General features: G+C 32.8%; 3 protein-coding genes across 4 annotated transcripts; all 3 read right to left on the bottom strand.

Moving 5' to 3' along the window:
- Positions 1-5621: 5621 nt before the first annotated feature.
- On the bottom strand, positions 5622-8945 carry LOC107942271 (acyl carrier protein 2, mitochondrial). The gene is made up of 2 exons (XM_016875900.2): positions 8544-8945; positions 5622-6069 (listed from the first exon to the last, which is right to left on the bottom strand). Exons 1-2 carry the CDS (start codon positions 8769-8771, stop codon positions 5893-5895), a joined length of 405 nt encoding a protein of 134 aa, XP_016731389.2. The 5' UTR covers positions 8772-8945; the 3' UTR covers positions 5622-5892.
- A 6401-nt stretch (positions 8946-15346) lies between these two features.
- Positions 15347-17700, bottom strand: LOC107942266 (50S ribosomal protein L24, chloroplastic). The gene is made up of 4 exons (XM_016875895.2): positions 17460-17700; positions 16574-16612; positions 15896-16126; positions 15347-15718 (listed from the first exon to the last, which is right to left on the bottom strand). Exons 1-4 carry the CDS (start codon positions 17565-17567, stop codon positions 15488-15490), a joined length of 609 nt encoding a protein of 202 aa, XP_016731384.1. The 5' UTR covers positions 17568-17700; the 3' UTR covers positions 15347-15487.
- A 654-nt stretch (positions 17701-18354) lies between these two features.
- On the bottom strand, positions 18355-23272 carry LOC107942268 (calcium/calmodulin-regulated receptor-like kinase 1). Of its 2 annotated transcripts, none has more exons than XM_016875897.2 (8): positions 22985-23272; positions 21768-22132; positions 21095-21248; positions 20527-20653; positions 19603-19688; positions 19407-19478; positions 19009-19212; positions 18355-18930 (listed from the first exon to the last, which is right to left on the bottom strand). In XM_016875897.2, exons 2-8 carry the CDS (start codon positions 22079-22081, stop codon positions 18598-18600), a joined length of 1290 nt encoding a protein of 429 aa, XP_016731386.2. In that variant the 5' UTR covers positions 22082-22132; positions 22985-23272; the 3' UTR covers positions 18355-18597. The 2 variants fall into 2 exon arrangements, with proteins under 2 accessions (XP_016731386.2, XP_016731387.2); XM_016875898.2 differs by lacking the exon at positions 22985-23272 and adding an exon at positions 22849-22941.
- Between the last annotated feature and the right edge of the window lie 560 nt (positions 23273-23832).

Raw genomic sequence — 23832 nt, 5'->3', positions numbered from 1 at the left:
TTGATGAATAACATGGATTTAGAGCTTTGATTATGGTGTATGATGATTTTATAAAGTGATTTTGTTAAATATTGATTTTAGGATTAAATTGTGAAAAAGTTAAAAGTACAAGGGTTTTATGTGAAATTATTGTATAAATGGGATGTTTTGAATATCATGAACATTTGTCTATCTTTTTTTTGTATTAAAAATGGTCAATTTGCATGTATTGGGCTTAGGGACTAAATTGAATAAAAGTAAAATTTTAGGGGTAATTTTGTAAAAATGTAAAAATGACCAAATTGCATTAAATGAATTGTTTTATTGTCTAAATTAATATATGGAATGAAATTATTAATTTAGATCAAGGTCGAGTGGAAAATCGAGGAAAATAGAAAATTACCAAAATGACCTTGAATCTTGATATTTCTGCAATTTAACCAGGTAAGTTCGTATGAACTGTATTCTGTAAAATTTTGATTAAAGTGAATGTTAATTGGTGATTGGTATTATATATATGTTCTATTGTTGGAATGGAATTATTGTTAGAAATATATTCTCAAATTTAATACTAAGTTTGGATTGAACGCGGGATTTGAGTACATTTGTAATTTGGTGTATCATGGTATTGGAAGGAGACAACAAAATTTACCCAAGTAAATCGGGGTTCAGCATTTGTTGCGAACTCTTATGTTTTACTTTCTGTCCAGCTCTTACGAGCTTCTATCCAGCTCTTACGAGCTTCTGTTCAGCTTTCGAGCTTCTATTCAGCTTTCGAGCTTCTGTTGGTGTATTCAAAAGGACCAGCTCTTATGAGCTTCTATTAACGATGTACTCTTATCCGTAATTCGTTATTCGATTTGGGAAAGTCTTGGTAAAGTGATTTATTTAATGAATTTGAAAGTTATCCAACAATATTCTAAATGGTTCAATAGGCAATGTTCTGTTACGAGACGATATGAGTTTGATACAAACTAATAGAGGTATATACATGAAATACATGGAAATGATGGTACATGATATATTGATATATAATTATATACTGAAATGGATGATATATGTACATAAAGAAACGGTAAGAGAATGATATGTATCATGACATGAACATATACAAGTATCTTTGATATGTTGATACATGGAAATTGTGTAAGTTGAGATGAGTAATAAACTTAAGTGTGACATGTTGACATAATAAGATTATCAATGTTGAATTTATATGAAATATGTTCAAGTATGCTAACAAGTGTTGTTGTTTGATGCTTAGGAAAATGACAAGCTGTTGGTTGAATGGTAATATGTTTAATTATAAGTTGTATTGAAATGGTAAGTGTTCAAATGAAAATATGCTTGAGCTCATGAAAGAGTGGTAAGGTTTAAAGTTATTTAAAATCCTACTATGCTAGGGATGATATGTATAACTGATGCTGTGGATTTATTCACCTTGTGAGTTGTTGAATATAGCTTCATGAATCTTGTGGTATTGATATTAAATTGTTCTTAATATGTATAAATTTCATATTTGAAATGAATTGATATGATTAAATTTTATACGAGCTTACTAAGCTTTCATTGCTTATGTAGTTGTTTTCCTTTACTTTCAAATTATAAGAAGCTCGATTGGGTTGGAAGCTTGTCAAAGTTATATCACATTATCCATCAGTTCTATCTGTACTTTCGAATGTTTTAATTTTGTTTATAGTGGCATGTATAAGTATTTTGTTTAATGTTGGCCTATATGTAATTTGTTGAGATTAGCCACGTATTTTAGCTTGTTTTGGTTGCCTAATTATGGCTTGTTGATTGTAGGTTGACATAAAATCAGGTGAGAAATATGGCTTGTAAAATAGCCTATTTTCGTCCACACGAGCAGAGACACGGGCATGTGTCTCAACCGTGTGTGACACACGGCCAGGTGACATGATCGTGTGTCCCCTGTATCTTTTAAAGAGTGCAAGTCAGTATATTCACACGGCCTGGCACACGAGCGTGTGGCTTGGTCGTGTGGCACAAGTCAATAAGTTACACAAGCTGGGACACGATCATGTGTTGCTATTTCGAATGTCCACACGGCCTAAGACACGGGCGTGTCTCATGGTCGTGTGAGTCACACGACCGTGTGACCCCTGTAGTGTTGAAATTTTTAAATGTTTTCGAAAAAAATTTTAAGTTTTTTATTTAGTCCCGATTTGTTTATAATGTGTAATTTAGACCTCGAGGGCTCATTTAAGGGACAATATGTATGATTTTGATTGATTTTTTACATGAATGTTATGTGATATGAAATGTTTGCATTTTCTATCTATTTAATTTGTAAACTCCGATAATGCTCTGTAACCTTGTTCTAGCGACGGATTCAGGTTAGGAGTGTTACAGAAATACTATTTTCAAAACTATAAAAAATTAGGTTGTTACATGAAGTATGTTTGTTTTGGTTCAAGATAAGGTCATGTAGGTTTATAGTGTACAAAATGAAATGGATAGGGTAGTGGTGGAAGTTGAATGGCATGTTTTAATATGTACTGACATAGGTAGATTCGACATTTGGATGAATGTATTGAAATGAATTAATTTTTTAATAGGTTGAGCTCATGTTTGAGTTGGTTTAGATTGAAATTGGTTAGGTGATTTATTTGGCATGAAATGACAGTAATTTGAATTTGTTTTGTAAATCAATTAGGTAGTACTGCACATCTTGAAATGGAACCAAAATGAGTTTTTCTTTTCCAAAAAAAGGACCTCGTCATGACCACAAGCTTTTAACGTCACAACGTGGTGCGAACTGATGTCTGATAGGTATGTTGCAAACTGAGGGTTCGCCAGTTTGTTTGGCAAACTGGTGTTCACCAGTTGAGTTGAGAACTGGAGGTTTGCCATTCAACGATTCAGTCAGACTCAAATTAGGAAATAGAGATATGGTGTATCTAGGAATACTTTACGTGTAAGTAACACCTTTCCTAAGTCAAGTAGGGTATCCTAAGATTTCCAAGACACTTAAGTCTATAAATATGACCCATATTCCATGAGAATCCTCTCATTGAATATTCTGCTATCAAGACTTTGTTCTGAGTCAAGTTCGCAGCACCTAGAGTAAGCCTGTGTCTTGTTAAGGTTGATTGTCCATAAAGCTAGGTTTACTTGCATGTGTGAATTCTGTAAGTTTTGTCTTTTTAAGTACTCAGTGTGTTTATGTATCTGCAAACCAGCTGGACCATCTACTAGCAAGGATAAAAGCAAAGCCAAGTTTGTTTAATTCTCAGTTTTCAATGAGTGATGTGGGATTTGTCATAAGTATGCTCGCTATTATGTTTTCAAAGTGTGAGTGGTTAAGAAATTTCTTTAAGTATGCTATCTGCTTTGATTTTCAAGAATTTTGTTTTCAAAAGTAAGTTTTTTGCAACACCCTATTTTTAACTTCAGTACTCTATTTCCAGGGTTAAGTTTTCAACTTGTGTTTTAAAGATATGTTTTATCCGAGCTCCTAAGCAACCCTATGTTTTTAAGAAATGTTTTTAACATATTGTTTTATAAACTATGTTTTCACGAGCTTTTGTACGAGCTCTTTACTAATGTTTTCCAGAAGTTCCCTATGCGAGCTTTCTATGAAATGTCTCCATCCATGCTCCTTTGTGAGCCATGTTGGATATATTGGTATACCAAAGGATTATGGGTACTCACCTCTCTGTTTATGTGATTTTGGGCATTGATGCGAACCCATACATTGTGTGTTGCGAACTCATGATGCTGCTATGCAAACTTATGTTATTTATTGTTTGCGAACCCTTGAGTGTTTTTACTGTTGACATGCAAACCTTTCCTTTGATATTTTATAAGCTCATATGTTTATATTTTGTGTATGAAATAACTCTGCTGCAATGTTATACTTAAACACATTATCTGTCATTAGTAAGTGGTGTGTATGCTACTATGCAAACTTATGTTATTTATTGTTTACGAACCCTTGAGTGTTTTTACTGTTGACATGCAAACCTTTCATTTGATATTTTATAAGCTCATATGTTTATATTTTGTGTATGAAATAACTTCTCTGCAATGTTATACTTAAACACATTATCTGTCGTTAGTAAGTGGTGTATATGTTGCTATGCAAACTTATGTTATTTATTGTTTGCGAACCTTTGAGTGTTTTTACTGTTGACATGCAAACCTTTCCTTTGATATTTTATAAGCTCATATGTTTATATTTTGTATATGAAATAACTCCGCTGCAATGTTATACTTAAACACATTATCTGTCGTTAGTAAGTGGTGTGTTAGAGGTTAGGATGGGAGCTAACGGAGAGTCACTTTGGTGGCTAATTTGGCACGCTGGATTCGGGTCAAACCTACTCGGCCAGGTTTGGGGTGTTACACTCGGGGACTGGGTCAAGTATGGTGTTACTATTGGAACTCCTAAAGAAATCAAAATATATTTCCCTAAAAGTTTTCCTCACTCATTACTTTCAAAAGAATGGTGATATAAAAATTTAGCAAATCCATTAAAGTGATCATTTGAAAAGTTAGTATTCAAGATTGAAATATGTACTCTAAGATATTATGTGATGTTCTCATGAGGAGGAGTAAATACGCATTGTATTCTTTTTCCCTTAACTAAGGTTTTATCTCATTGGGTTTTCTTTTGCTAATTTTTTTTCCATAGGGCTTTTAAAAATTCAGCATGTTATGCGTATTATAAATATGTGTATTGTTTTTCCTTTACTAAGATTTTTTTCCATAAGGTTTTTATCTTAATAAAGTTTTAATGAGTCATATTATCTATCAATGGACATCTAAGGGGAGTGTTATAAATATTTTATTATTATAAAGTGGATGTTTATTAAGATAAGAAGTTTACTACACTTTAGAATTCTAATGTCCATTAGAAATAGAATTATTTATCATTTATACTTGTGTTTATAGCTATAAATTTTTAAGAAGCATGGTAAATATCATATTGATGAATAAAATACATGCTTCTCTTTTGCTCTCCTATCTTTATTTTTTTTATTTTCTTTATCATTTATTTTTGCTCTCCTATCTTTATTTTTTTTATTTTCTTTATCATTTATTTTATAATAAATTTAGAAAAATAAATATTCCCAATATCTTAATTTTATTGCCTACACATGAAAAAGTGATTTAAATTATATTTTAGGAAAATTGTTTCATCTTTGAAAATAATTTTGAATTAAATTATACAAAGCAAATTTATTTTAAAATAGATCTCTATACATATATTTTGTAACCACAAGTGTTTTCATCAGTTTTATGATTTAAGCATAATCTTTTTCCCAATAGCGATATGTTCAAACTTGGTCCAAATGCCCGAAAAAGAATCCTCTCCATGTTATACATACAATTCGTTTGAAGTGAATGTAAAATTAAAAAGAATCAATTAATTGGTTAAATACATGAAATTGTATAATGAAAACGTTATTTTATGTGCACAAAGAGAATCGGGAAGACTAATTTAAAGAAAAAATAAATAAATAAATACGGTAATTAAGATTCTGAAAGCGTGAAAATTTATGCGCGGGATGAATCCATGTTTACGATATGAAAATATAGTCGAGTAGAATTGCCAACCGACTAGACAATTATAGAAGCTAAAGTTTCCTCCCAGATGAAATCAAGCAATGCCAAACTAATGAAACTGAGATCAAGTATAATTATTTTCTTAGACCAATTATCCAAATTTATTACATTAAAATGAAATATGGTCAAGAAAAATAAACAAAATAGCAATATTACATTTTATGAATTAGAACAGCAGCGTTGAGGCAGTAAACATCAAAACTAACCCAAGACCCTTGATCCAGAGGATACTACAGGCATTTGGGGAATTATCCAATGCACTTTCATGTCTCACATGAACAAAGTAAAATAAAGAAAAAGATTTAAGTCATAATTTCCTGTCTACTTTGCCTGGGGGTGAGATGCAATGAACTCGACAGCATGACTGATCGTGCTGATCTTGTCTGCCTCATTATCAGGTATCTCAAACCCAAATTCTTCTTCAAGAGCCATAACAACCTCCACAGTGTCCAAACTATCTAACCCGAAATCTTCTTGAAAATGGGCATTTGGGGTAACCTGCAAAACAGGAAAAACTAAACAGAGTGAAACACTAACAAGAGAAAGATTCTACATGCAACTAAAATCCATATTACTACGACCCTTCGGTTTTTTTAAGTATCCATATCTGAGCCTATACAGATATTGGTACAAGAATATTACCTTCCAAGAAACATACAAATACATTAAAACACTGAGAAAAAAATTCACAACCACATCCAACATTTACACCCAAATCCGAGTAATATAGACCTAAAATTACTACAAGTTGCACTCATAATAACTTGATAATTGATACTGTGTCATCTAAAAATATATAAAGGAAAAGAAATGAGAAAAAAGAATAGCAAGAGTTTGTGTGCCTTTTCCAGGTTCTTCACAGAAGGACAAATCACAAATCAAGAAGGTTATGATGCACCAACAGATGGCACGAATGTTTGAACCAGAAATGCTTCCAACACGCCGAGAAAAGTAAGGATGTGCTGTGACACTTGTCTAATAAAGCGACACAGCAAAAAAACCAATGGCTCCATCATACCGCTTCCTTCTTCCTGACCATGCAATCAACAGGAAAGAGGATGGGGAAACATGAAGATGCATATGCAACTAGATGATATCATAACAGAAAATCATGCTGGACACAGGAATGAGGGGTCAGGATTTGAGGAAGAACTGAGAACAGAAGTTGAAAAGGGACTCACACGTCATTTTACTTTTTTTCTTTCAATTATTAAAGTATAAGGTAAAACTAAATAAAAAAAATACTAGATTATGGCACTTGAAAGAATATATATAACAAATACATTTATAAAAAATTGATGTTAAGAGTAAATAAAGCTTTAGTTGAAAACAGAGGCTTTTGTAACATACTACTATAGTGTTTTGGGTTCGAATCCCATCAAGTGCATTTTCCTAGATTTCAAATGATTTAAAATGAGAAAAACACCCTCATAATAATGTTTATTATTTTATAAAAGGAAATATTTTTGATAATTGTTTAAGTAAGTTCGAATTCGGTTGACGGGTGACACCAACTCAGTCAGCCCTTTAAATGTAGTACTAGTTCTAAGGCACATCGACGCAGGAGCTTTTATTTTTATTATACTATTTTATTATAGCAGTTTTATCTTATAAAATTTATTTTTAGTAGATATATTATAGACCCCTCGGTTATTAAGTATTTTTAGGGTTTAAATCTAGGGATAGAATAAAACTTTATTTGCAAGAAAGCCGAGTAACTTTACTTGCAAGAAAGAAAGCCTAGTATTTTTAGGCCCTAATTCGTTTATTTTTAGGCCTTGGTAGAAATGGTAAGTTAAAAGTTTAAAACTCACGTTCCAAGTTCAAATCCTATCATAATATTATTTTATTAAAAAACATGAAAAAACAAAAGCACCCTCATAGGTGAAAGGATATTTTAGTAATTTCCCAACTAAATCGGTTCCTGGTTAACTTATGGCATCAACTCAGTCAAAAGAAGTATATATAGATAAATAATATTTAGTAATAGAATTTTTTTATTTTAATATTGATTTAGTAAATAATTATTTATCAAATATGAATTTTACTTGTGAAAGAAGCTTCTTTCAAGCAGTAGATACCCAACAGCCATAATTATCCCTTGTATGCAGTGTCTGACTAGTATGTTACAAAAGCCTCCTTCTCAAGTAGATGTAAAATCACACTTCTACAACTACAACTAGCATAGAAGTTGATCTAATGCTTATACAAGTCATACTTGTTTGCATATCAATCACGTGCCAGACAACATAAATATTGCAAAAACTTAGACTAACAATCCAACCAAATTTCAATTTGATATCGAATTCACAACCACAACCAACTCCAGCCCACAACAGACCTATTTCATATTCCTCCTCTGAAAGAAACTGAATAACCTATTCATTTAAGCACCCAATTTTTTTATTAGAGAGAAAAAGCAATAGTTAAGCAGTGCCTGACCATACCACCTCAAATTTCATATTTGCAAAATACCAAAGCTTCACATCCACATCAAAAGAACCATGCAGAAATCAGCTCTAAAGAAATAAAATCGCATTATAAACCAAACAATTTTTTTCATAGTTTCTTATGTACTGGTTTGTTAACTCAGAATACAAGTCAATTTCATATTGATCTTCACTCTTAAAAGACAGAAATTTGAAGGCATCTAACTACAGCTAGAAAAGAGAATTATTTTTCGTAGTTCTCAGCTTATCATATCAAAGCAACAAAAATAAAGAAACTTATAGCGAAATAATTGAAGGGTTAGTTTGATTTAGGAGAGATACAACTCCTCTACACCAGACCTCACCAATCATAAATAAAGTAAGTCGAACAATCAAATCAGTATTTATTAAAAAAATTTAAAGAAAATAGCATCGCAAGCTTAAAAGAAGCTATTGGTTAATGAAAAGGAAGAAGGGACTAAATCAATACCCTAATATTATAAGAAAAAATTTAAAGAAGAAGAGTGAATGAAAAAGTAAAACCTTGGATGGATCAATTTTCTGAAAGTTTTTTACTACGGAGACAACGCGATCGGTGACCTCAGATTTGTCGAGAAATGAGCCCATGACGTCATCGGAAAATCGGCGCCGTATGGCGTTGAAGGTGAGAGCACCGTGGCCATTAGGGATGGGTTTAGGGTTACGAAGCAGGGACAGGGATGTTGCATTCACTCTCAGGTGCTTTAGCACAACTCCTCTCACCGCCGCCATTTCAATAGCTAATAGCCCTTTCTCTTCTACCTGCTGAAAATGTCAAGAAACCTTTTCTTTTCTGTTCGCGCTCCCCCTCAAAGCCCAATTAACTTTGCGAAATTGGAACCTTTAGTAGCTTAGGAAGCTAGTGAAAGCGAAAAATCAATGCCCAATACGACGCCGCATCCTCTTCGTAGACCTAGTAGGGGAAAAATCACTTTGCTTATATAGAATCAAGTGAAAATTTTTTATTTAATTGAGTCATATTTATCATTTTAATTTAATTTAATTTTTTTTCGAATCGAGTCAAGTAAAATAAAATTTGAGTCGAGTTAAATTATTTGAGTTAAATTAAAAAAATTAAATATGTCAAATTAAAATCTTGTTACAATATAATTAATGTCATGTTAGAGCACATAAATTTGAAACCATATATATTTGAAAACCTGTTTTTTGTTTAAGAAAGTAGAAAATATTTTAGTATGTTAAACTTAATAATCATTAATTAACTTATTTAGCTTTTAAAATTATTGTTTTAGAAAATTTTTAAAATTTTCACTTTCTTTATATATTTTTTAAAACTTTTTTAAAAAATTTATAAACTTTTTTAAAATATTAATTTTGGGATTTTTATAGATATTTTGAATTTTAAAAATTATTTTAAATTATTTTGTAATATTTGTTGAGAGAAACCAATTTGTTTATTTTTAAAATTGATAGGGACCAAAAGGGTATTTACATCAATCTATTATTTGAATTATTTGAGTTATTTGAATTGTAAAATTCAATTCAACTTGAAACTCAAATTACTTATTCGAGTTGACTCGAATAACTCGAAATCCGATTTTTTTCAATTTTTTTGAATTGAATCAAGTTTTGCTCATCCTTAACTAGCAAAGCTCCAACACATTTGATGGACTTTTTTTTTAAATCAAGTTTGGATTTTGTTACATGCAGATGACCCAAACAACTAGGTCTGGGAGTAGTATGTACGAAACCCTTCGAAAAAATTTCTTATAGGAACATGTGGAATCCCTTGAAAACACCCTTCATAAGAACCTATTGGATCGCAACTCGTTTGACAACTAGACCCACTTAATTAACCACCATACCAAAGCCTAATTACTACGTCCTATCCAAAGTGACTCAGGGTACATCACAACACCACTTTACCTAGGCTTGTGACACCAAACCTCTTGGCTACTTGCTCTAACACTCGTAGCATGGCCTGCGATATAGCCTCATTCGCAAGCTCTTGTTGACTTTCCTCAACAATGGGTACGTGTTCCACATTTTCCGTTGCTAGCTCAGGGGTTCACACTTGGTATGCGAATGAGTCGACTTGGGTTCCCTAACTCTGCTCTCTGCGAGCTCTCATTCCTCGAGTTCTAACTCAATGAGTACTCATTTTAAGTTTTATGAACGTCTGTCAATGGAGATAAGTTATCACTTGAATATTTTTTTTAATTGAAGTTGTATTCTTTTAGTTAACACGTATCTCACTATTATAGACTACAGAGTCTAGAGTTTTCAAAGTCTATAGTTTTCACAATCTACAGTCTATAATTTTCATAGTCTATAGTTTTGAATCTAAAGAACACTTACCTCATATCAATATCAGGAGTCACAGATTTTTTTTTTGCAATAATTTTAACACGTGGCATGTTTTTCCCCAAAAACACATTAATGCATGAAGTTTTTTGAAAACACTTTACCCATAGTCCGAGTTTTAAATCGAGCTCTGATATCACCAAATGTAACCCCTCAAACCAGGCCTAGACGTTACGGCCCAATCTAAGCGATTACTTAGGCCATAGGTACAGTGAAAACTTGAGTTGAAGTAAATTGGTTTAACCTTTGGAAAAACACATGCTAGTAATTCTCTTAAATACGAGGTTTTTTATATAAATTTGAAAGAACTCTTGTTTAATATTTGTAAAACAACTTGATGATCCTTTAATTCAAAGTCCACAAAAGTCCAAATGATAATAAAAAAATTCATAATCATGAAAACCATTTTTCGAGAGCATCTCTGATGACCGATTATGAGTCCTAACCGCGAGGATTATCTAAAACACACAAGTAATGTGGGTGAGTTTTAAAAGTCTCAGTGTAAGATCAACACAAATATATTTACATATATATCAAAATATATCAATCAAACATCATAATATTCATGATTTATAACATTGATACTTATGCATGGACATATCGATGCATATTTAAAATGATGCACATTTCATAGAAAGTTTCTACCCATCTTTGCTACACACCACATATTGAGTTCCTCAGGACTCCTTCATCCATAACACCATTTGTGGACAAGCCACCACTGATTTGCAGATAAACTACCACTAATAACACTTTTGTGGACAAGCCACCACTGATAAATTTTGTGGACAAGCCACCACTGATTTGCAAATATACTGCCAACACGTCCACCTTTCATAAAATTTCACTTATAAACACATGTGAATCACTTTTAACACTTAGGCATGTGGACATGCTTACATAATCACATTTTGCTAGTCATCACTTTAATATATTTAGTCATGTTTTTCACCTTAGATTAGAGATCTCAATATTCACATACTTACATATATATATCACATACTTGAATTAACACATATATCACATAAACCATGCAACAGATGTCATGACAATGAGATTTACACATACATCATTATTATAAAAAAAATCACATCATATCACATACCACCAACAATAAGTAGAATCGATCCCACACCTTTTATCGTAGATCCGATTTGCAACAATCCTTATTAACAATTTCACTTTGATCTAACTCAAAATACGTGTCTAACAAATGAGTAATGTTTATTGATTAGGATCTGTTTGAAAATAATTTATCACTAATAGATGGATTACTAATAGCTTCATCAACACTTATGCCACGGTTTTGGACTCTCAAAAAGATGATTTTCAATGCGAACTTAGGGGTCTCCCTTATATTAACGTTTGGTCCTTCAAAATTGAAAGGAATAGTATGAATATGATAATAAATAAATAATAAAATATAATTGTCTTTATGACCAATATACCAATCGGCCAAGGGATGAAATCACCAAGAGGATGAGTTTACGATTAAAATAACCCATACTTACAACTTGATTAAATCGGGATAGACAATGAATTGAAAGAGGAACGAGATCAGAGAGTTGAGTAAACAAAAAGAATCATTAAAGCAAAGAGAGAGTGTAAGTTTAATTAATATGATGAACAATAAGAAAAAATAGAGGAAGAAGAAAAGGGAAGAAATTTGGTTACTAACGACGACGAAAATGACGATGGCGGTTTGGCGACGGTCCGATGACGAGGGGGTGGTAGTTCGACGATGAATGAAGGAAAGAAACTAAAGGGGTTCAGCACAAAAGGAAAGAGTAAGAAAATAAAATTAGAGGAGGAGAGGAACCCATGGCGGCGCGCAACGATGGTCACGATGGCGATCAGTGGCGGCAATGGAAAAATAAAAAGGAGAAAATAGGCGGTGCGACGGTGGCTAAAGGTGTGGTTATACGTTCTAAACTGACTTAGTGGTCGACCAATCAATCCATTCCCAAAATCAAATTGAACTCGTTGAACGGTAACTCCATCAAATTGGTTGGAAATATTTCACCTTGAACTTTTAATGGATATCATCTATAAATTATAATTAGTACTACAGATTGCCTTAAAGGACTAACCACAAAAATAGCACTGATAGTATCTTCTACCTAATTCCCAATTTACGAGACATAAAGCAGACAACATACGAATGGGTAGAACCTATATCTATCGAGGTAAAGTATTGTACAAAATCAATTGTAAAAGTACAAGCAATGACATCACCTGCATCATGATCCTCTTTATGCCTCCCTACATAAACAAAGGCTGGTTGTCTCGCCCCAGTCCGGTTTGCACCTTGTCCTGGTACTCTATGTTCCATATTACCAGCTCTGTTATAACCTCAACCCCTAGGAGGAATTGACCAACCCTCTAATTGTGATTCTAATTCTAATTTGGATTCAGTGCTTGCATCTGCTCATTCATATGAGGACAGTCCTTAATTTGGTGTTGCAATGATACACATCTCAAACATGCCCCCAATTTTCTCTAACATTCACCCGTGTGACGTCTCCCACAATGAGCGCAATTCAAAGTCCTACCTCTAGTACCAATTGTAGCCAAGTTTTGTTGTGGTCTACCTTCCCTAGCTTGTTTCACAGGAAGTTGGTTAGAACCACTAGGGCCAAAATCTCTCTTAACTGGGGTATTAATCTTATCTCGTTTCTCATGCTCCATATGTTTAACCTCTTCTACAATCTTAACTTTCTATACCAAAGTCTCAAAGACCCTTTTCCTGATACGGGAGACCTGAATCTTCAGATCATATCGAAGCCCATCCTCGAACCTTACACACTTATCTGGCTTGGTAGCTATCATACCCTATGCATAACGACCCAATCTAAAAAATTCCTCTTCATATTTAAACACTGATAAATCCCCCTACTTTAGCTCAATGAACTCGAGCCTATGAGCTTCCACATATCTAGTGTCTATATGCTTTTTTTGAAATGAGTTATGAAAATACTCCCAGGTTAATCTCTTCGCTTGAGTGCCCGGAACAACCGGTTGCCACAAGTAGTAAGCTTCATCCCTAAGGAGCGAAACAATACCCTTCAGTTTCTATTCGGGGGTATAGTCCATGTCATCTAATATCCATTCACTAGCCTTCATCCAATACTCGGCTACTGTAGGGGTCGCCCCCAATAACTCCCTTAAATAGGTTAGCTCCATTAGAACGAAGCCTCTCAGTCATAGAATTATGGCCCCTAGTGCTAGTTTGGGCTCCAGCAACCCATTGCATGTAACACCCCAAAATAGGGCCTAGGAATTTTAGGAATTTAGCCTTAGAGTGTTCGGAATTTCGTAGCATGGTAAACCGGAATTATATTCGACTATCTCATCTTAATTGTTAAATCAATTTTTGAAAATGTGCTTTGGAAACCCTTAAATTCAACTTGGGGATTGGATCAATGAAGTGATTTCCAAAACCAAATTTAGCTATATTTGTTGTGATATCTGTTAAAATAAGATGATATGATATAATATGGTGATAGTAAATGACAAATATTTTATTTAAAAAAAATCTTCTTATGATATATAAATTTATAAAAAATATTTCAAATAAAAATTAATCCAAACATAAAAATATTTAGGTTAAAATGAACTTAAATGTCTTAAATTCATTCTTGACATATTTTTTAATAATTTTATATTTTATAAAAAATAATTATAAGAAGTACATAAAATAATAGATTAACTCTACATAAAACTTCGAAGAATTAAAAAATCATGACAAATAATCTATAAATAGTAAAAATTAAAAATGTTTTTTTAAACATTTCAGTCAAAACTCATGATAACTGATTAAAATCAATAAACTTTTTGAAAAAAATGAAAAAAAAAAGTTCAACTAGAATTTCCAAGCAAACCCTACAATTATAGAAGCAAATGAATCATCTATGTATGAAAAATTTTGACTGAGAAAGAGAAGAGATTTGAGCAAAAATGAAGCAAAGTTTATGGATTTATTTAAGATAATTATTTAGGAAAGTCTAAAATATTCTAAAAATTTATAAAAACACTTGCGATTTTTTTCTAAATATAAGAAAAATATCAAAATATACCAAAAAAATCAAAATTTCTAATAATTCCTAAAAATACCCCATTTTTTTTCTAAAAACATCAAGTTTTTTATATTATTATTTTGAAATTAGAAAATTAAAATTACTAAAAAAAAGCTGATTCAAAATTAATCTAGACAGCATTTTGTCTAGATTCATTTTATATGTAAATTTTTTTATAAATTATATATATAAGAATTTTTTATTAATGTTTTCTATGTGCCATAATACGATGTTGGCATATTTTATCATATTATTAATTATTAATGTTACGTTATCATATTCTAAGAGCATTATAGTATGAGTATCAAAATATGTATGAGTGGCGATGTTGACAAAGGACAAATATTAACCCTAATTATAACTATTACGACAAAACATGTAACTTCCTATAAACTTCAGTAATGACGATGGTTATTTTCAGGTGGCCGCACATAGGTCTTTCCAGAAAAAGGGATAACTTGCATTTTAGCCCTTGAACTTAGTCACTTCTCCATGTTAATACTTAATGTTTTTCTAGTCTCTGTTGGCACATCAACTTCGGAAAAGCGGCCAACTTCAAGTGCTAAAACGTGACTCATCCCTTTCAAAATTTATAAAATTATAACTTAAACGTAATGATAAAATTATATTTCTGACTCCCTTAAGCGTCAGCAGTTGGACTCGACACAAGCTTATACATACTTAGCGTGGTATGAACTTTATTTTCACCCACAAACTTTGCTGACTTATTACATCGGAAGATGCTTTGGAGATAAAACTCATTTCTCATCTTGCAAATTACCTTCAACTATTTTACTCCAACCTACAAAACTCATATCAACTTGATTGATAGCAGATTTATCCAACCCTAGATGCAAGAAATTGGTTTGCCAGACAAATATATCCGACCATTGATCAACACAAATATTTACTGTTGGAAAAAGAATTGACCACCTTCCACTATATTTTAAAAGTAATTGGTGCATAAAGATGGAAGACTACAGATAAAAAATAATCTAAACTTCCAGAAGCCACATTAGTTTTTCAAGTTTTATGATATTTTAGGTTCTAAGAGGCAGCACCCGTATCTGCAGCAGGAGCAGCTGCAGCTACTTCAGTTTTCTCTTTTGCAGCTTCCTTCAGTTTCTTCCAATTCTCGTCACTGTCAAGGATTTCTCCCGTCTTTATGAGGTACCGCACTTTTTTCCCGTCATCTAACACTTTATGACCCACCCGGCTCGTCACTTCTTTCTCTTTCGAATACAGCATCACATTTGAGCTGTGAATTGGTGCTTCAATCTGGAAACACCACAATTAAAGCATCAGAAGTGAAAATGAGATGAACATGCATGATGGGAGGCAAGAAAAGGAACCCGGAACTAGTAGTGCAGTGAAATGTACTCCGATCAATTAAAGCATAAGCATTTTTGTTTCCTTTTTGAAGGTAAATAATTGAAGAATATAAATTAAATTGACCTTAATTATCTGTCCTGGTTGATCCTCTCCTCTGCTCTTCATATGCTTCGTCTTCAGGTTTATATCTTTCACTACAATGGTGCTGTTATGCTTGAAGATCTTGCTTATCTCTCCAATCTTGCCCTTATCACGACCCGATATTACTTTGATGGTATCTCCAACCTTAACATGCATTTTATGCAAAACTGGAAGGCTGTTCGGTTTACATTCCTTCCGTTCCCATCGTTTAAGCTGCGACATTCAAGGGTGAAAAAAAACAAGAAATAGAAAATATCAGGGAAAACCAAGGTGTGTCAATAATAGTCTTTTCAAAGAGAATGCAGAATTCACAATAAGGCCATAATTTTATAATGCCTGAACTTAATTAAGTAGAGCTTATCAGTTAAGCTAACAACACGGTTACTAGCACAAGTAATTTGAATTAGGCAAATCTAAAATTAAAATCAAAGTATATATCCCTTCTATTCATCAATGAAAGATCTTTCCTATGGAAAGTCCACCATGAAACGGTTTAATTTGCATATTTTATTGCCACAAAAACTCTAAGGTACTTAATCAAAGGCAGCGGCGTGTGTTCCACTCTAGTGGTTCTATGGTTCATGCTTTTCCATCCTTGCACAGAATTTCGGCTAAAATATGAAAAAGAATTGCGTGATAAAACGGAAGCAGAATACTAACCTTCACTACAATGAGACATGGATTCTCTCTTGGTTTGATCTGCATAGAAAAAAAAAACAGCGAATTATTACCAAAATTTCCAGTACCACATTATCGATGAAACACAGAGTCAAATTCTAGTTTAAGAATAACCAGTGGCCAAAGAGCTTAGCTGTCACAGAAAACAATTTGAACACATGTTACAAATCACAGAGATAATCAACAGAGACCTAATACATGGAAACGACATCTCTAAACAGAGGAAGAACATTCATCAATCTTACAAAGCACAGTTTATAGCAAACTGAACAGTTAAAGACTATTTACCTATCACAAAGAGTTTAAAAAATGCAAATATTGAAAATAATGTATCTACTTTCCCTTGGTTGCAATTGGAGAGACATTCAATAGATTGTGAACTTGCATTGACAGAACATAAATTATCTGAAAAACATAGGCAAGTTTATCACATATTGGATAATCATAGACTTATAGTCATCAATTTCAGTTCTAAAGTTTCAAAGAAACCAATTCAATCTCCTTGTTCAAAACAGAACTGCTTTAAGCAATAATATCTAATTGAGCTCAACTTTACTAAAATACTAAACAAACAGATACCAGTTTATATTATTAAAACAAAGAATCAATCAAAACAGAGAAAATAGAATAATTTAGTAAATTATATATCTTTTATCTGTCAAAAGTTTGGTCCTTGTAACACCAAAAAATAAAGCAAGTTGCTTTAGACTTGGCCAAAAGAAATCTAAGGAAAAAACTGCAGAAAAGTAAAATTTATGAAATACCCATTTCCATATAACCTTCAAAGAACTGAAAAAAACAGGAAAAATGTGTAACTTAGAGAAAAAAAAGAGGTGAAAATTTGAGAGGAAAAAACAAAAGAACTTACGTGAAGAGGGGAGAGAGAAGGAGGAATTGAGAGACGTTGGCCCAAGAAGGAGTTTGAGGATAGAGAAAGAGCAGTCATTGAGCTTTGCAACGCAGCCATGGCTGCCATTATTTTTGCCTTATTCAACTGTTACAGTAATTTGAGATGCCGAGAGCTACTATTTTGATGATGACGATAAATATTGTATGTGGAAATTGTGGATAACGAAGCCATAGATAATGTTGGAAACGACAGAGTTTTGGACATGGGTCAAATATGATGGGCTTTGTGGGCTTAAAACTGGAAATAAAAAAAAATCTCAAAGGTTAAAATATGCTCTAAATCCCTATACTTTTCATACATTTAAATTTAATCCCTCTATTTTTTGGATTTAAAAATACAATCTAATTGCTAACACCGTTAAACTTATTTTTTTAAATTCAGGTTCATTATAACATGATTTTTCATTACATGGCTAACACCAAGTGAGTTTTTTTATTTCAAAATGTCACGCTGTTGGAACTCAAATTTGAAATTTAAAAAGTAGAGAGAACTAAATACTGAACATAAAAATAAAAGGACATAATTTCAAATATACAAAGAGTATAGGGACTTGGTGCATATTTTAACCTTTCCTCAAAATTATAAAATCCAAGATTCTTTTTTTTTTTTACATTTGAATTAAATAATTATATCATATGGATTAAACTCCAAATGTGAATTATGCATTTTAATTAGTTCTAGTGTGTAATATTAAATTTTCTCAGATGATGAAATTTGGCATGTTAATGAATGAAGAAAAAATTAGTGTTTTTGTTTGGACATAAACACTTCAAAAAATATATATATATTTTTTCCATGTATGTAAATAATTCTAAGTATATAATATTAAATTTGCTCAAATGTTTAAGTTTGATTTGCAGGAAAAAACATTATCTATGCTTTCATTTCCGAAGTATTTAATATACAAAATTAAATCAGCAAATGCATGGAGGAAGAGCTATGTTACAACAAATTATAAACAATCCTTTGCCCTAAACAACTCACTCAAAAGAGACCTCAAACACTACAAACATACCTGCTTTCACACAAAACGAAGATCAAATCCAAGAAAAATTTAACAAATTAACAAATGGAAGAGCCACTGGTATCAGCTATGTTACATTTCAAAGGTGTCAGCTGCACTGTCCATGGACTCCTCTCTCTGGTGTTCGGTTATTGGGTTCTTTGTTTCTCCTTGCTCTATGTCGACCAAAACCTCATCTGCGGTTGCAGATAGGGACTTCTGATGCTTCTTGCGGTGTCTTGTTTTAAGGATTCGTGTTAGCACTTGCACAATGTCCCTCATGGAAGGTCGTTTTTTGGGAACACGATTCACACATTTATACGCAAGAGCTGCTATTTCGTTGAGTTCTTGCAAGTCAAACTTACCGTCCAATCGTGAATCCACAATTTCCTCCCACCCGACTTTCCCTTCAGTACTCATAGCTGCCTGTTTATCATTTCACTATCATATTTCAGAACATGGATACAAGCTTAACTTTTAACAAAGCAAAAAGAGAGATCTTACTAGCTCAACATATTCCATGAGACCCTGTAAAGGATTTCTGCCGGCTATGAGTTCAAACAGCAATACCCCGAAGCTGTAGACATCACTTTTCTTAGTAAAGGTCCTTGTGGATATATACTCCGGATCAAGATATCCAAATGTTCCTCGTATGTTTGCTGCATGTTTATCTACCATCTCTTCTCTTGAAAGACCAAGATCTGCTACCTGCTTATGATGGCATTCCCACAAGATTAAGTCATCTATTTAATAATGTACTTAACTATACCATAGTACACGAGGTCCCTTCGACAAAGGATAATGTTAAAAGGTTTATCCAACCTTAAAGTAAGATGGAATCGTAACAGAATCCACATGCTTCTATTATAGCAATATATAAATATCAATCTGCAAGAACTTACCCTGGCTCTCATGGACTGATCCAACAGAATATTGGAAGATTTAATGTCCCGGTGTATTACAGGAGGAGCAGCCTGAAAAGTAAGTACAAATAAATTTATAAATGTTACCAAAAACTTAAAATGCATGCACAAGAGTCTGCAGCTACATGCCTGCAAAGACAGGTCCATTTATAGTCCAAATAATAAAAAATATTACCCCGTCATGAAGATATTCCAAGCCCCTGGCTACATCCAAAGCGATATAAACCCTCAAGTTCCAGCTCAGAGGTTCAAGATTTTCACCTGCACAAAGATGAAATGCTGTTTTTAATAAAAGCCAGTGTATATGAATCAAAATTTCAACGAGCAGGCAGCTATAAAGTTCCTCCTAAACCCTAATTTCTTGATGATTTAGAATACAAAAGCTAATCGTATTCCAATGCAACTTACATACTTATTTTTACCACACCAATTCATTTGCATAATTTAAGTATGTAAAGTGTTATGAGATGTTACAAAATATCTGTTAAGTATTGGATTTCCTGTGATGTTGTATTTGAGTTGGACCTCTTCACCTATTACCAGTAGGTTTTATGTAGGATGCTTAACATTATATTAAAGTCTAGTGTATTTTTTCTTCTTGCCTAACCCCATGTGAGGTTGAGGTCCCCTAGTGAGGTTGTCCACGTAGGCCCTTGTTGAGCTACACATGACGGGTAGTGTTAAGCGGTGATACCCCATATCTATTAAGTACTGGGTTTCCTGGGGTCTTAAATTGAAGATGGGCCCCTTCACCTATAATTAGGTGGTTTTAGGATGGATTCTATACAAAAGGCATCGATGACAGCATGCTATCAGCAAGGTTGGCCAGCTCATCGTAGTTTTTTGCTTTTTTAGCATTGACATGACAATCAATGGCTCAATGAACTAGAAACAAAATCAAGCAACATATTACAGAACCAACAGGCAAATTGTGTTGGAAAATATTGAATGCAAATGATCCAGAAAACTTTGTTTTGTAAAAATCTTAACCTAGAGAAGAGCGAGACCAACTGATATTCAAGTTCATATTACAATATTTCAGCTTTGGCCATTCAACATTATACTAATCTTTCAAATGGATAGTTGACGGTGTACTTACTGTACAAATGAGAAGCCAAGCTGCCTTTACTCATGTACACATAGACAAGCATATGCTGACCCTTTTCTGCACAATATCCAACCAAATTTACAATGTTTCTGTGATGCAGTCTTCCCAACAACATAACCTGAAATGATATGAGGATGAAACATTAAACAAGCAGGAGTGCGGGGAGGAACAACAAAAAGCACACATGCACATACGGAGAAATGCAATCAGCATATCCATTTGAAAAGGGAAACTGGTAAGTTGGGTGAGACATTGTGCACGATTTTGATTGGATAATCTAGTTTTCCCTGAATTTTGTGTAGCAGATGCTTTTTGTGGAGTTTTTTTCTAGACAATATGACAGTCCAAGCAATCCATGTTTTAATTACCTCACTGCTTTAGTACAAAGAACATGTAGCTTTCACTTAAGAAGCAAGAAAATGATTCTAAAGTGGCAGTATCATGTAGGAACTAAGAATAATCCTATTAATCTATTGTTTATGTGGAAATGTAACATAGAACAGAAGAATTATGCCATTAAAATATTCCAATGTGAATATCAACTATAGACCTTCCCTACCTCGGTCTGGAACTCTTTCTCCCCTTGCTTAGAATCAGTTGCAAGCACTTTTACTGCAACAGTCTCACCAGTTAACATCTGAGCTTTATAAACAGGACCAAATGCTCCCCGTCCTATTAGTGTTGTAAAATTATAAGTTGCTTTCTGCAAATCCCTGCATGCGTGGCACCATCAACGAATTAGCAAAGAACATAAAGGAAAAAGCTCATGCTATATAAACTCATTCCTACCTCAAACCACCAAACTATACTACAAGGTTGCTATAGCATGAATGGAAGTATTAAGGGCTCAAACACATTCTTAAGTTCAGGCCATAATCTTAGTAAAAAGTATTGAAATGAAAGAAATTCAGTTAGTTTCTGATCAAGAATGCTCACTTTTACTGAAAACAAACAACTTCACAGGTTCCAAAATTGGAATTCCTTGAAAATTCCTATCAAGCTATCTACTTTGGACACAAATACAAGGCATGATGAAACTAATCAAAGTTATTTATGAATGGACCACCAAAGTAACTTCCCACAGCCATTAAATCATTTATCATATCACATGGATAACAAAACAAACTAATTACTAACACATCTTGTCGACTCATGAACACAATACATAAACCTAAAGAAAGAAACATTTTGTTAATGATGCGTAAGTACAATAAGTTTCAAAAGAAACATACTTGTATGAATACTCAGGTATTCCAGACACAGAGACAACATTGCTTCTTCTAAGCCCTTCAAGCCACATAGACATTCCATTTCTCCCACATTTCACAGGTGACTCAGGACCCATAGTTGAATCGGATAACATGTTACAAGAATCAGCTCCATTAGCCCTTATAGGAATAGTTGCAGCTCTCCTGGAACTGCTGTTCCCTATCTGGGATCTCTTTCTATGATACCTTATACAAAACAGTGCAAAAATAGCTAAAAGCACACCAATCACCACTCCTATAGAAATCCCAATGACCAAACCAGATGATTCCCCTCTCATATCTACTATTTTTTATTATTTGCTATTCAAGCCTCCAGTCCATTGAAACAACTGCAAATACAATTCTAGCGTCAAATCAAGCCAATTCTAAACCATCAACAAAATGACAATAAGAAAAGAAAAAATTAAAAAAAAAAAACTGGAATACAAATCTGAGTCAAATAATGCTAATATTTACTAAAACTAGAAGGTCAAGTTTAGAACTTTCATTTCATGGCATTTATCACAGCAAATGGAATAAAAGTCAAAAGTGATATACATGACAAAAGAACAACTTTTAGTCTTATATATGAATAGTTTTGTACCAAAACTACTCAAATTCACATAAATGTGAGAAGAAACCGATTGGAAAGAAGCCCAGGAAACAAAATTCGGAAAAGAAAAAAAAAAAGAGAGAGAGAAAGAAAGCCAATAATTTTCCTAAAGCTTTGTGATTTGAAAAAAAATATATACTTGATCCGATTAACATTGGTCAGAAACCTATTAATTATTATGGACAAAAAAAAACTGAAAATTTCTGCTGATTACATATTTAAAAAAAAAAAGAATAACAAAACTGATCTGTATGGTTACTAAGAAAAAAGAGTTTAAGAAGTCCAAAAAAAGTTTCAAGAAAGCAAAGAGCTTTTAAGTAAAACCTAACTCTTTCTTTCACTTTCAGTTTCCAACTTCTATTTCCTAAGCTTTCTCACCAACCAAACAGAGTGCAAAGCAAGAAAGGAAAAGGGAGAAGGAGAAAAAAAACCCAGAAACAGAGAACTTCTAACCCATGAAAGTATGACAAGTGACAACAAGCCCGGAAATTTTGAAAAAAAAAATCCAGAATCTTTTCCTATAAAAAAAAAGTGAAATTCGATGCATTGATGAAGAAATAAACCAAAATAAATTAACTTTTAAAGCTACCTTTTCTAGTATACGAAAAAAAATACATTTCTTCAGTTACATGTTCTCTTTGGAGCAACGAGGGGGGAAACAAATAGAAAAGAAGAGCAGTGACAAGAAAATCTTTTGAGTGAGAGGGGATTTTAAAGAAAGAATATTAGACTTTGAGAACTGAGGAGGAAAGATTTTTCTGAAAGTTGGGAAAAAAACAACACTGGTATTTGTTGGAGAGATTGTTCTTTCTAAAAATTAAGTATATTAATAAATAAATAAATAAACGTGACTCGCCGTTTGTATAATAAACGCGGGACTGGAGTGAAGGAGAAATTATTTTTGGGTTCTTAAACGTGGCCTTTGATGTTCAATTTTACCCTTTCGAGGAAGAAATTGATATTTTGAGCACATTTCTTTTTGTACAAGTATGTACTCCATCTCTTTCCTTTCATAATTTATGTTTTGATTAATTTCCGGGATTCAAAATTATCATCCCTATCTAATTATATTATTTAAGTTTTTATATAGGTATAATGACTTATTTCACCCTCAAATTTTATAAAAAGTCATTTTAGTCCTTCATTTCTTCTTTTTTGTCCTTAAACTTGTATTATTTATCAAATCACCTCAAAATGGATAGAAAAGTTAATAAAAATTAATTTTAAAAATTAATTAATTACTTATGACCACGTGGATGCCACGTCATCAAAGTTAACAAATATCAATTTTGTTATCCATTTTGGGGTGATTTGATAAACAGTGCAAGTTTAAGGGTTAAAAGAGAGAAAATTTTAAATAAATGACTAAAATAAGTTTTTTTTATAAAATTGAAGGGCCAAATAAATTATTTTACATGATTTTACACTTGAACGTAT

The sequence above is a fragment of the Gossypium hirsutum genome, chromosome D01 (assembly GCF_007990345.1).
Source record: "Gossypium hirsutum isolate 1008001.06 chromosome D01, Gossypium_hirsutum_v2.1, whole genome shotgun sequence".
Lineage (NCBI taxonomy): Eukaryota > Viridiplantae > Streptophyta > Magnoliopsida > Malvales > Malvaceae > Gossypium > Gossypium hirsutum.
Note: the sequence above shows the minus strand (reverse complement) of the source record. Positions and strands in the feature narration are given on the sequence as shown.